The sequence below is a fragment of the Lygodium microphyllum genome, chromosome 28 (genome assembly GCF_053477565.2).
Source record: "Lygodium microphyllum isolate KBCC chromosome 28, Lygodium_microphyllum_v1.1.10, whole genome shotgun sequence".
Taxonomy (NCBI): Eukaryota; Viridiplantae; Streptophyta; class Polypodiopsida; order Schizaeales; family Lygodiaceae; genus Lygodium; species Lygodium microphyllum.
The window spans coordinates 116,038,129-116,052,017 of record NC_141162.1 but is presented as its reverse complement, the minus strand read 5'-3'; the positions used below and the strand labels follow the sequence as shown (position 1 = coordinate 116,052,017).

The following is a 13,889-nucleotide window of genomic DNA, read 5'->3' as shown; positions in this document are numbered from 1 at the left end:
AGTCCCCAGATATAAATCACCCACTCCTTTGACTTGACAAGTCGTATCATCCGCAAGGTAAACAAACTTCTTGAGAGGAAGAGAATGATAATTGTGAAGCCACTGCGATTGGTATGTCATGTTTCCAGTGGCACCTGAATCAACGATGAATAGAGAACCATCATGAACATGAAGTACCTTTTCTGGAGAGATATCATAATGGACGAAATTGAGCTCCTGATGAGTATGATCATCATCAGTTGTAGTTTGTTGAACAATATAAGCTCGAGAACGTTCTTCATCATATCTGCGTTTATAACAACGACGAGATGGATGATCTGTATGCGCACAATAATCACAAGGAGGAAAACTTTTGGACGAGCGAGGTTGCTTTGTAGTAACTCCATGCTCCTCATCATATTGACGTGCCCAGCAATCAGAAGCCACATGACCTTTCTTATCACAATAAGAACAATGTTTGTTAGGATAAGCAAGATGAGAAGATTTACTACCTGGATTAGGACGTCCACCCTGCTGAAAACGTGAAGCAGGACGCTTGCGAGCAACAAAAGCAGCATCAAAATCCCTTTGTTCCCGAGCGACCAAAACAGCATCAGATTTTTCCAAATGATGCTCATGACGTTGAGAATATTCAATAAGAGATATACATGCTTTGTCAAAGTGGATATCATCCTTGTTAGACAAAATAGTGATGATATTGTCATATAAAGGATCTTTAATGGTATGAAGAAGTTGAGTAACAATCTGATTTTTAGCAACAGGAGCGCCGGCAGCACCAAGCTGATTGATAATGTCTTTAAAAGCCTCGATATGAGAGTACATAGAGGTACCAACCTTATATTGAAGATTCTTCAAACAAGTTTGGAGATATAAAATTTCGGTGACCGATTTCTTCTCAAACGTTGAGATAAGATACTCCCAAATAGCATGAGAGGTTTCCAGATGAAAGACATCCAACATAAGTGAGTCAGGAAGTGCAGACAATATATAACGACGAGCCGCTTTGTCACGACGAATCCAATCAGTATGATCAATTTTCCATTGTTCAAATAATGGACCATCAGTAATCACAGAATTGTTATTCATCACATCAATAGGTTGAACTGGGCAAGACAGGTCGCCCAAAACAATATCAAATAATTCGTCACCTTCAAGAATTAGCATCATCTTTGCTTTCCACCCAGGAAAGCCTTGTCCTTGGAAGAAGGGAACCGAACGTTGGCCAGACGGATATCCGTTAACAATTACGCAATTGGCCATGCCTGTATGTCGAGAGAAAACAAATAAGATGAGATCGCAGAATCTGCAAACCATGATCAAGACGAGCGTAGTTGAGACGCATGACAATCAAAATAGGGATATGCATGTAAGAACGACGAAAAGTATTGAGTGACTAATAAGAAAGCCCGAAATAGAGAGGCGTAACGTGCAAGACGAGATGACGCATATAAGAAAAGTGCTATTTCGGTCGAGCAAAGAACGTGAATGATAATAAAACATCGCTAAAAATAGCAAGATGTTTGCTTGTCGTAATCAACATTATTAACAAAGACGAGCGATTAATAAACTGTAATTGGGGATTAACAAACTGTAATTAGAAATACAGTTTTAAATAAAGAATCGCAGATTTTGAGCAGAATTGCTGTCTTGAATCCTGAACTGTCATAACTTTTGATCCAGAACTCCGATTGACAAGCGGTTTTGATAGGATTCGAGAGCACGACGAGAGCTATGCACCTGGACCTGGTTTTGTTTTTAAAGACAAAATTAACTAATACTTCTAATTTGAACAATTTCATGTATCAAATCATCACTTATGCAAAGAATTCAATCAAGTATAAACAATGAAACAACTTATCTTCCTTGTTGTTGCTACACATCCATAGCTCTGATACCATGTTGAGAGAGAGAGAGAGAGTACGCGAGAGATACACAAGACATGCTCCCAAAGAATGATTCATATTGATGTAGAGTTAGTATATATAGGTGAGACCCAAGTCAAGTGAGAGATGATATATATAGCTGTAACACTTGTCACTTGTGTAACAGTTTGTCTCTACTTGTCTATGTCATCATGAGTTTGGTCTTCATCTTCCATCCGCCATAGCATCTGCCATGCTCTAGATCCACGTGTCTTTCACATGGTATCAGAGCACAGTCGGGCATGGCACAAATCCCTTCTCTTCTCTCTCAATCCTTCTTAATCTCAGGTAAGCTCAAGTCCACAACTAATGAGCTCATCTCTCAACACATCTCCACTTACTCCACCTTGGCAACCATAGCCAGCCTACACATCCCTGCTTTTGAGCTTCCATAACTTTCTGTAGAGGGCATATCTCTCCAACCTCTCTTCTGAAGATTTATTCCTTGACTTCCAAGGCTTCTTTATATCACATAAGATCCTGATATTACCTTGTCTGCTGCTCAACATTGTTCTTTTCTCGGACTTTGCTCTGTGTAGATGTACTTTTGTATAAACATACAGAAACATTGATATCAGAATGCATATAGATATGAACATTGACATAAAGTATAGATTCAATTTTCAAACATCACTTTAATCATACCATTCACATGAAATAGAATGGAAAGAGTAGGACAAGAATACTTAGAGAGTTTTGCAAAACGAAATCACATTATATTGAATAGGAATCTAATATGACTCAATACATTGCATAAAAACCTAAGTATTAAAGAGTAGTCGATACAAGGATAGCAACCACATGGCATGTAAATTTGAATAGGCACATTGGATCAACACATGAGATATTGTATGACTCAGCACGTTATGCATTATATGGACGATATGATACACGAGTTTCATGGATCATAGCCAATTGGCACGGAGATCCAAATGGACACCAACAAATTAGAGGATTTTTGAACCTTAACTTCTAATAGATCCATATCATCCAACACAAAGGAATCACTCAAAATAGTAAAATACTTAATCAAGAGTTTTGTGCCTCACCAAAACCTTACATAGTACCTGTATATCACAAAACATAGCACTTCAATAATAACCAAAATAACTAATTATTCATGAGTTCTTGTAATATAAAATAAAGAATTTGCCTATAACGTAGAATATATGCACTACTCTATTGGTTGTAGTGACAATAATAGATTTGAAGCTTATGATCATCAAAACCTATTGAAATGATAGACATGAGAAAACTATGACTAGACGGTTCAACTAATGAATCTCTTTTAACAAAAAATATATAGATAGTTGCATGAATAAAAGTAACACAAAATTGGCAGAATTTACATATAAGTTGATTTGTTGAATTACTACTTATCAAAACCTAGAGTTATAGATTCTCTGGTCTCCTTGTGTTAAGTACTGTAACAATGATCAATCTAAACGTTAGAACTAGCATCAAAATCTATTATAAAGATAGTAGAAAAGAAAAAACACAAAGAGGAAAAAAGAGAGTGTGCATGAGTGAGTGGGAGAGAGAAAGCAATGAGCACCTATGCAATCTTGTCCAAATTGATCTCTACAAATAGATAATAGCAAGAGTTAATATATACACAGTAAAATATACTTTAAAATGAGTAGAAAGAAGAAAATAACAAAGAGAAAGAGAGAGAGAGAGGGGGAGAGAGATGAGCAATTATGCAAACTCACCCAAGATTATCTTTGCAATACAATAACAAGCCACTAACATCGTGATATATTGAAAAGATTGCAACAAAGAAAAACTAGAGAGAGAGAGAGAGAGAGAGATATAAATAAATAAATAAATAAATAAATAAATAAATATATATATATATATAGAGAGAGAGAGAGAGAGAGATCTTCATCTCTTGCTCCAAATGAGCATGTACAAAGAAAACAACAACAATTAGAACTAACATCAAAGTCTATTAAAAACACAACACAAAAGAGACACAACATGCGCTCACACACACACACACACACACACACACACACACACACACACACACACACACACACACACACACACACATGAGCATGTATGTCTCCTATCCAAAACAACCTCTGCAATAAGACAACAATAATAGCATAAAAATTCAAACAGCAAAAAATGCAAAGAGAAATGGGCACCTATATTTTTCCCAGATTCTATTGTTATAAGGAGAAGAAAGTGGAGAGGTAAGCAAAACACTCAAAACCTAATTACCCTTACTAGAGAGCTTCAATGGAGATGAAAATTCACCAGAATGGAGAAGAGAGAGAAAGTAGTATGTTGGTAGGATTTTGGATCAAATTGATTTAGTGTAAGGCAAAAAAAGTTATATTGAAAATTCAACAAAAAGAGGGGAGAATACAATGTAAGAGAAACTCAAATTTTGCGTACTATTCATTATCTCTTTTTAAAATCCCCCACTGCCTCTTTTTTAAATCAAAGATCCAAGATTTGGAGAGAGAAAATTCACCCTTCGTGGAAGTCAATATCTTGCCTTCCTATTAGAGAATCCAAAAGGCCCACATCTTAAACTATATTATTTAAGGGTCCATTTTCTAGTCCAAATTTTTCATAATGATATTTATTTTTGGATTGCTTATTGTCATCATACATGTAAAGGTTCCTTGATTTTTGTGCAAGTGCTTAGATAGATTGAATCAAGGTCTAGGTGGAGTTTAAGTCCAAGTATTATTGATTAGGTCAAGGTTTTTAGTGCCATAAATCTTAATATTGCTCTTATAATGTTCCTCATCTTCTATAAAAAATAAAGTTAATACTGAAAGGATACAATGGGTATACTACAATATTGCAATATTAATATTGTGATATCATAGTATAACTTTGAAATCATCAAAATGAATGATAAGCATCAAGGGTCTAAAGGACCTCGATACTTCTAAATGTGGGTGCTCTATTAGGATGAACATAAGATGACTAGGGGAGGAGGTGCAGTTAATCAAACTTGAGTCAAGAAACCCTCAAATTGGTAAAATTAAAGTTGTAATTCCTCTTGATACAATATACTTACAATACTACAAATAGTTCCTCAAGTCATGCTTTTGATTTGTTTATGTCCTATTTATGCCTTGATAAAATATTGACCATAATGGATATATTCTTTTACATCTCCATATTAAGTAAATAGACATTGATACTTTTTTGTTAACATTATGTATCTAAAAATACTCCAAAGCAATTAGTTTTCTAGAGCTGATAATGGATGTTAAGCTTTTATAAAGTAATTCAAGTCTTATACAAAATAGGATATTAGAAAATACAATTACCAATCAATATAAGCAAAATCTGGTTGAGAAAGCAATAAGAGTGACAAATAAGAAACAACTTGAGAAACAAAAGAGAAAGTTATGAAACCAACAATTTATGCAAAGTGATATTAAGATTTAATTGAGTGGACTGAGATGCAGATCTAAAGGGGTGTGCACAAGTGCTCATGATGGGTCACGAACTGACAACTAAACCATGAGCATGAATTAGTCCTTTATCTCTCACATTCTCCCTCTCTAATACCTCACTCTCTCTAATTAACTAGTACCTCACTCTTTCTAATTAACCAATACCTCTCTCTCTCTCTCTCTCTCTCTCTCTCTCTCTCTCTCTCTCTCTCTCTCTCTCTCTCTCTCTCTCTCTCTCTCTCTCTCTCTCTCTCTCTCTCTCTCTCTCTCTCTCTCTCTCTCTCTCTCTCTCTCTCTCTCTCTCTCTCTCTCTCTCTCTCTCTCTCTCTCTCTCTCTCTCTCACACACACACACACACACACACACACACACACACACACACACACACACACACACACACATAGGTAATAGTGAACTACACTTGCCATGATCCGTGCTTATGGCCTATTGATTGACTAGGGATGTTGCTATAGTGATGAAAATCTTGATAAATCATTGCATACAAAGTGATAAAAATATCATTCATTAAGCCTTATGCTTAAAAGACACTTCAATCATTTGATGTGTAAGTGTTCACTCTCTCAAAGAATTTCAAAATTTGAATGTCACTTATACCATGTTGAATGTTATTTAACAGATGGCTTCAAAAACTCAAGGAAATTTTATGTCATTGATCAATACCCTTGTCCCTTGTAGTGTTGGAGATCAAAATGTTGGAGTGTCCTTTTGTTACTTATACAATCTCTCTCTTTTTGAAGAATTTTGAGTAAACAAATAGAAATATTTACCTAGGGTCTTCTAGTAAAGAAAGCAATATTGTAAGGACAAGTAGAAAAGATCATAAGAAGTGATTTGCAAGCTACTATGACTAGAAATCAAGGAAGTTTTTAATGTCACTACAACTAGGGTGGATTGAATGATCTCCAACCACGAGGGAATCACCTCTTTGAGAACCACACTAATAGAAATCATGAAAATAACTTATGACAATATTATCACAATGTTAGTCCTCAAGTACAATCCACATGACCAAAGATTCTTAAGGCTAAATTAAGATTATTATTAAAAGAAATTGAATTACATTGTGAATTAGATGATCAAACTTTTTAAACAAAATAAGTATGAGCAATAACACTTGGATAAAAAAAACATTGACTAAACTTCATTGATGAAATCATATGTACATTATTCTTTGTGATCTCGGAGGGTAAAACAACCATGGATCACAAGGAAAACATGATTGCATTACATGTCTTGCAAATATGTGAAATACCAATCCAACATAGAAAATAAAATAGATGAGGATGATCTAGCTATAAAGCGCTCATCGATGGCAGCTTACGCAACACCCATGAGTGAACATCAAAAGATTGTTATCGCACCAAAGTCCATACTTAGAAAATGAAACCTTAGAGTTGTCTAGCCATTGGGTAGTGAAAATATGTGCATGATTCTCATGACATGTGGTGCAAAAGACACGTATACCATGGGAGATCTTGCAATGTTGCTCTCTTAATTTTTCATTGTTATACAATATCATGGACTATGGTTTGTGGTGTTAGGATAATCGCTATGTAATGCAAGGCACATGAGAGTTTCCTTGAGCAATACCTTAATATAGGATCATGGGTATTCATCACACACAATTTGGATAACAACATAAGTGAAGAGTGACCAAGAAAATAACTCGTTTATATAATGCATTTGAAACAAGAAAAGAATCAACACGATGGACTTTCATTTACTTGAAAGTAATTCGAGTACACCCACTAGCAATGTCGGCAAAAAAAAGAAAAAAACTATCCAGTCCAAGCTCCGTCTATCATCATCTACATCTACATGAGAATAAACGCTTTCAAGGATAGATTATGCACCCTTTCGCGTGTGTAAACATTCACATTATTGGTTAAATTATGATATGAACTTGTACAGCAGAGTGTACACCATTATGACGTCGTCTGCTTTAGTGATAGGTCCGAATGCAGAGCTTCAAAAGCTAAGCAATAGCCAGCAGCTAGTAATGGGGAGCCGGCGGATAGGAGTACTTAGGAGGCTTGGGGGTGTGAGGGGGCTTGTTATGATAAGGGGGAGGCTTGTGTACAGGCGGGGGCTTGTGAGAGGGGGGAGAGGTTGAGGGTGGGGTGTAGACAGGAGGAGGCTTGTGGTATGGAGGCGGCTTATGATAGGGCGGAGGCTTGTGGCTCGGCGGCTTGGAAGGAGGGGTGTAGGTTGGTGGCGGCGGCTTGTGGACAGGTGGGGGCTTGTGATAGGGTGGCGGGCTATACACGGGAGGTGGCTTGTGATAGGGAGGGGGGCTGTAGGCAGGTGGGGGCTTGTGATAGGGTGGCGGGCTATACACGGGAGGTGGCTTGTGATAGGGAGGGGGGCTGTAGGCAGGTGGCGGCTTATGGTAGGGCGGAGGGCTCGCCATGGGAGGCGGCTTGTGGTAGGGAGGGGGGCTGTAGGCAGGAGGCGGCTTGTGATAGGGAGGGGGGCTGTAGGCAGGAGGCGGCTTATGGTAGGGCGGAGGGCTCGCCACGGGAGGCGGCTTGTGATAGGGAGGGGGGCTGTAGGCAGGAGGCGGCTTGTGATAGGGCGGAGGGCTCGCCACGGGAGGCGGCTTGTGATAGGGAGGGGGGCTGTAGGCAGGTGGCGGCTTATGGTAGAGCGGAGGGGTGTAAACCGGGGGTGGTTTCTGGTATGGAGGAGGGGTTTGGACTGGTGGCGGTTTCTGGTACGGCGGAGGAGGCGGTTTAGTGTAGACCGGCGGTGGTTTTGAGTAATAAGGAGAAGGCTCGTAGTGGGCTAGCACTCCCTGCATGCTGCAAGCGCAGGCGAGTAGCAAGAAGAGCTGCAGGCCGAGACGAACAAGGGCAGCTGGAGGCTGCCCCATCGCATGAATATCCATGACGAGAGAGAGAAAGAGAGAGCTGCAAGATGCGAAGTTTCCTGTCGACCTGCTGTAGCTTGGGTCCTTTATATAATAGCCCTGATGAGGTGATATCCTCGTACTTTAGCTAATTAACAAGCCTCATTAATATCAGCACACGATTGTATAACAGCAAGCCATGCAGAGCCTCTCTCTCTCTCCCTCTCTCCCTCTCTCTCTCTCTCTCTCGGCACGCCATGTTCTACCTCCACGAGTCCACAGCTACGACTCGGCGCTTTTTACTGACATCGTTTTTCTCTTTTTGTTAGGACTCTAGGAGCTCTCTCTCTCCCTCTCCCTCCCTCCCCCTCTCTCTCTCTCTCTCTCTCTCTCTCTCTCTCTCTCTCTCATCATCATCATCATCATGGGTGGAAGGGAGGGAGGGTAGGCTTCTGTCGCGGCGTGCTCATTTTCCACGCTCACCGGCTGTCTTCCATGATCCATTGTCCACCGACTTCATGCACGTATTCAAAGTCAGAGCGAAGTATCTTATAGACTCTAGCACCATCGTCCCGACTTATACTTTGAAAAGTCGCGCATTATCTATTTGAGAAGAATTACGTGATATTTTGCGGCTTTAAGGCTGCAATTTTGATCCCATGGCATATGACATGAGAAGGCATCCTTTAGTGCAATTTTTCCCGATTGGATTTCCAAAGTAAGGGGTTGAAAATCCAAGCTTGTCCTTGTAAAATGCCACTTATATTGTGAACAAAGTCAAGTCGTAAAAATCTCCCAAAGTCAAGTCACATCTCAACTCCAATCACCCAATCAAGCACAAGGCAGAAGACATTAAATTCTCTTTTCCCTAGTAAGTCTCTATTTGTGCAACCGAATAGCAAGTCTCCCTTTCCAAATCTCCTCCTATTGCCACAAATGCTAGTTGCGACCCAACCCTTAGGAGCTTTAGGTTCTCTTCAAGAGGAAAATTAATCAACATCACCATCACAACCAAAGGAACAAATAAAAAAGCAAGTGCTCTAAGTGCTAGAACTTGGGTGTCACAAGCCCTTCCTTTTAGTGTTAGAATTTATGGGCTCTCTCTTTCTTTTCCCCTTTTTGTTCTAACAGTTAACATAATGATGGGGAAGGGAGGAGCAAAGGCAATGATCTAACCCCTCAACATATATGTGTGATCATTTTCTTTCTACTACGGATGGGTGTTTGTGGAAAACATGGTAAGGGTGAAGGGTGCTTAAAAGCTAGATGAGTAACTAGTCCTCGCTATTATCTTATTCGGCTTCATCAACTACTCCCCATTCTCTTTTAATTATCAAATTTATGAGAATTGCACTCCCTAGAGAGAATGATAGAGATAAAAGAGATTTACAGAAAATTTCACCCTTGTAGTCTCTCTATCTGTATCTCTCTTCTATAATGAAAACTAAAAAAAGAATATAAAGTTACTTTAAGTAAAGAATGTCTTTCACTAACCATTTTATTTGCTTTTATGGTAAAGTAATGGCCACTTCAAGTCTTCCTAATTTCCAATTTTGAGTCCATTCTGGTCAAAAATCTCAAATCTTGGATATACCCTAAGGCATCTTGATATCAACCACATTTAGGGTAAGCATGCAAATAAGAAGGCACCCCTTAAAAAAACATGTTACCAATAATGTTTTTCTTTTCAAGTATCTCCCTAAAGAATTTAATGCCAAATTGGTGCCAAAGTCCTTACCTAAGACTCATACTTTAACATGTTCCTTTATAGTCATCTATACATTTACCTACTTTTATGTTATAAACTCACAATTTCAAGCTACAACCTCTCATGAAAATTTCACTTTACTATACTAGTCTACAAGTGGAATAAGGTTGGCATCTTAGTTTCTTATCTAATGGCATATTGGGATCTTGTTAAAAATGTCTCTATTTTTTGTTTGTGACATTAACTCTCTTGTTCGTCCTTATCCATGGTGTGCCCTTGACCAAGGTTCACAAATTTACTTAGAAATGAGGGGAACAATCTAATCATGGGAAAAATTGAATCACAGAAATATGAACATAATAAGCACTTCACCCCTAGGCCATGTGTGTGAAGCATGGCATGACGCTAGTGCTTCGCATCAATTTCCTCTATCAAATAATTTGAGAGTCTCATGAACTCCTCCAAAGAAAAATTTTGATCAAGCAATGATAGGAGGTGGATGATATTTGTTCTATCTAGCTAATCCATAAGATGGACATGAGGCTTATGTATCCTCATAAGACTCACTAGAGATTTCAAAACTACATTTGCACCATCTATATTCGTAATCTTTCAATGAAGTCCATATCAAATCCATTTCTTGCAATCCAACTATAAGACATTTTGTGATAAGTAATATTCTAAAAACTAATGAAATACATTTGTAAAATACTTTGAGATTACAAAGGAGCTAGTAAGTACAATATTTACTTAAGGCATAAATAATGTGGGCATAAAGAATCTAGTAATGTGGATACAATAATTACTTAATGTATGAATACATTGAGATTACAGAGGAACTAGTAAGCACAATAGTAACTTAAGGTATAAAAGATGTGGATACCTTAGTAAATCTCCAAACATGGAGATGCAACATATTGTACTTTACTACTAGCCATGAATACCATGGGTATTATTCTCTAAGTGAGTTCCGCATACCTTAGATATTATGTGAATGATTGATTTCCATCCTTTGTGATTATTCGTTTACATCAATGCATAATATAACAAATGTTTAAAAATATGATGTTGTATCCTTCACACTCATTAGGTGGGATTATTTTTGTAAGAAGATATGTAAAAGTTAATTTGAAAAAGTTATCTAAGTTAATCAAGTAATAAGGGGTCTTTAAGATATTCAATATGTATAAATGTAAGAGGTTATAAGAAAGGTTCTTGAATTGTGATGAAAGTAACATTTCCTGGGGAAGAAATTCCTCCTCGTGCATTTGTGTAAAAAGTTGGAAAGCTTGATCTCGCTCTGTACAGACAACCACTCAAATATATCACATGCCTCAGTTAGGAAACCACATTTCCCATACATATCTAATAGAACATTTCCTAATACTTTATCTAATTCCCGATTATTACTTAAAGCATGCATGTGGATGCACCTACCTTCCTGTTGTGACAAATAGGGAAGTCTTGAGGATGATGCTTCACCTTCTCTGCTTGTGACCTAGAGAAAGTACTATATTGCTGCTGGGTGACCATTGTCCTACACATCACTGATACAATAATTGATTCTTAAGTGCTAAGGCCTTTCACGGACAACTATTCTATGAGGCACATTCCTCATCCCAATCTTTCTATAAGCTCCCTCTCAAAGTGACTCAGTTGCATTAACAGCCCAACTTGCTGCATCATCTATGTTTAAGACCCTATCTCTTGCTATGTTTTGGGGCAATTGACATGTACATTATTGGCTTCTTCACTTTGACCTTTGCATATTGCCTTCTTGTCTAGTCCATGAGTAAGCACTAATCTTTTAAATATTCTATTTGTGAGGTACAAATAGCATGGCAAGTGTGACTATGACTTGAGAGAATGTTGGAAACATTAGGAAAGCACATGGACACATAGGAAATATGCAAAATGAATTATCTAACCTAAAAGAAATTCGAATTTTTTTATTTAGGTGTGGCCTCCATGATTATGAAGCACTTGTAAGGAGAGTAGAGGAAAACAATGCTAAAGAGCAAGTCCAAGACATTAAAGTAGCATAGTCTAGCAATGGTGGCTTAATCTTGCTAAGACTGAGATAAGATATCCTCTCTATGTAGACTTGCAATGGAGCATTGGTTCATTACAACTCTTTCTCTTTTTGAGTATGGTGTATGTGTGTCTCTAATATAGATTTGATCTTGCAAGTCAAAGTTCTCACAAATGCACATATAAACCTCATGCAATTGTTAGAAACTAACACACGGATACACATAAATATGCAAATGTGCATGTACAAAGAACACCAAAACACACACATGCAGATATACATGCATATGCATAGGTGCACACACATGCATGTAGGTGCACATGGCATCACATGGCAAGCTTTAGCTTTCTAATAAATTCTCTAGGGTCCTCTCCCTCATGGCCATGGAATCCAATATGATAAAATAGTGCTATCTTGAGCTATTTTGGAATGATAACTCAAACCCAAGGCAATGAAGGTCTTGAGTGGGGGCACCAATTTATGGATGGTTGTCCTATTATCTAAGGTAACATACCCAAAAAATCCACCAAGAAGAATAGGAACTAAGGAACTTTCGGCTCTAAATGACTATGCAACTAATAACAAATTCTCTTAGTCAAAAACCCTAGGTCTAGATCTCAACCCAACAACAAAGACACTATCTTAAAAAGTCTCTTTCTACTTGCATGTTATGTTTCTCAACGATCAAGGCACCCTATATCTTGTTTTTGATACTCATCTTGTTTGAATGAGCATGCTTCTATGCTCTAGACTAGGCTAAGGTATCCCTCTAAAGTTTACCTTCTTTATCTTTTGAAATTAGGTTTTACCCTCTTCATTGGTTCACTCTAGTTTCTGTTTCACACACTCTATGGTTCATTTCCACGTTTACATATTGACTTATTAACATCAATAGGGCCATGATCAACCCATTAGAGATCCATGGTAGTGTGACTTCCATGACTCACATTTGCAATGGATTAGTTTGTTTCCCCCATGATTATGAATGAAGAGGCCCATGCCTTCACCTGGCATAACAAGCATAAAGACTAGTCATGGCAAGCTACAAGATTAGATAAGACCTATACCAATCAAGGAGATGATGGTGGGTTGTACCATAGCTAGGTCTCAAAATCTTTGCAAAGTACGTAGACCACCTATGCAACAAAGATGGTTGGTCACCTATTGATGAGCTAGAATATTAGCTTCTATTTTGTCAATTCTTGGAACTAGCTTTGCGATCTACTTTATTGATTGAGATGTCCCTACTACTAGCCAAAACCATTTCAAAGGAGAACTCCACTATGTGGTGATTAAAAAAAGAAAAAAGAAAAATGCTCAATTTAGTATCTCTCACTTGAGGTATACGAGACTATGTAGGATGTCAATCAATATAGACTTATGTGCCTTTGCCAATGCTTGTGTAATAAGAGGCAAGATCCCTAGCATTTGCTAAAAGAAAAGAAGAATTAAGCTACTCCCCAAGTCTTGGATTCATTATAAACCAAACATATGAAGGCCCCTCACATTTTAAATGTAATCTATAAAATCATTACAAAGGTGAAAGCATCAAGAGTGAAGTTCATACTACCAAAGAAGCTACATAAGTCTCAATATGGATTCCTCTATGGAAGAGAAATACCTAATACAATCCTCAATTTAATGGTTATTGTTGAATATGCAATATAAAGTGAGGGAAACTTGATGATCATCAGCATAGATTTAAACAAGGTCTACAATAGGGTTAGGTGGGATTTTTTCACTTTAGTCATGGCTAGACTAGGAATGGGGAGATAATTTCACTGTGTGGTGAATGTACTCTTCAACAATAGCTTTATGAATGGAGTTCTTCTTATCCCATTACTCTTCAAACTCAACTCAAATCTTATGTGATATGTATCTTTCTTCACTCACATTAAGACTATAGGTAACTCATAAGAATTTGTATCAT

The 13,889-nt window shown here is 37.8% G+C and overlaps 1 protein-coding gene across 1 annotated transcript; it reads right to left on the bottom strand.

Moving 5' to 3' along the window:
* Positions 1-7,014: 7,014 nt before the first annotated feature.
* LOC148011892 (uncharacterized) lies at positions 7,015-8,322 on the bottom strand. The gene has a single exon (XM_087670574.1). The coding sequence runs from the start codon at positions 8,256-8,258 to the stop codon at positions 7,365-7,367; it is 894 nt and encodes a 297-aa protein (XP_087526700.1). The 5' UTR covers positions 8,259-8,322; the 3' UTR covers positions 7,015-7,364.
* Positions 8,323-13,889: the final 5,567 nt, after the last annotated feature.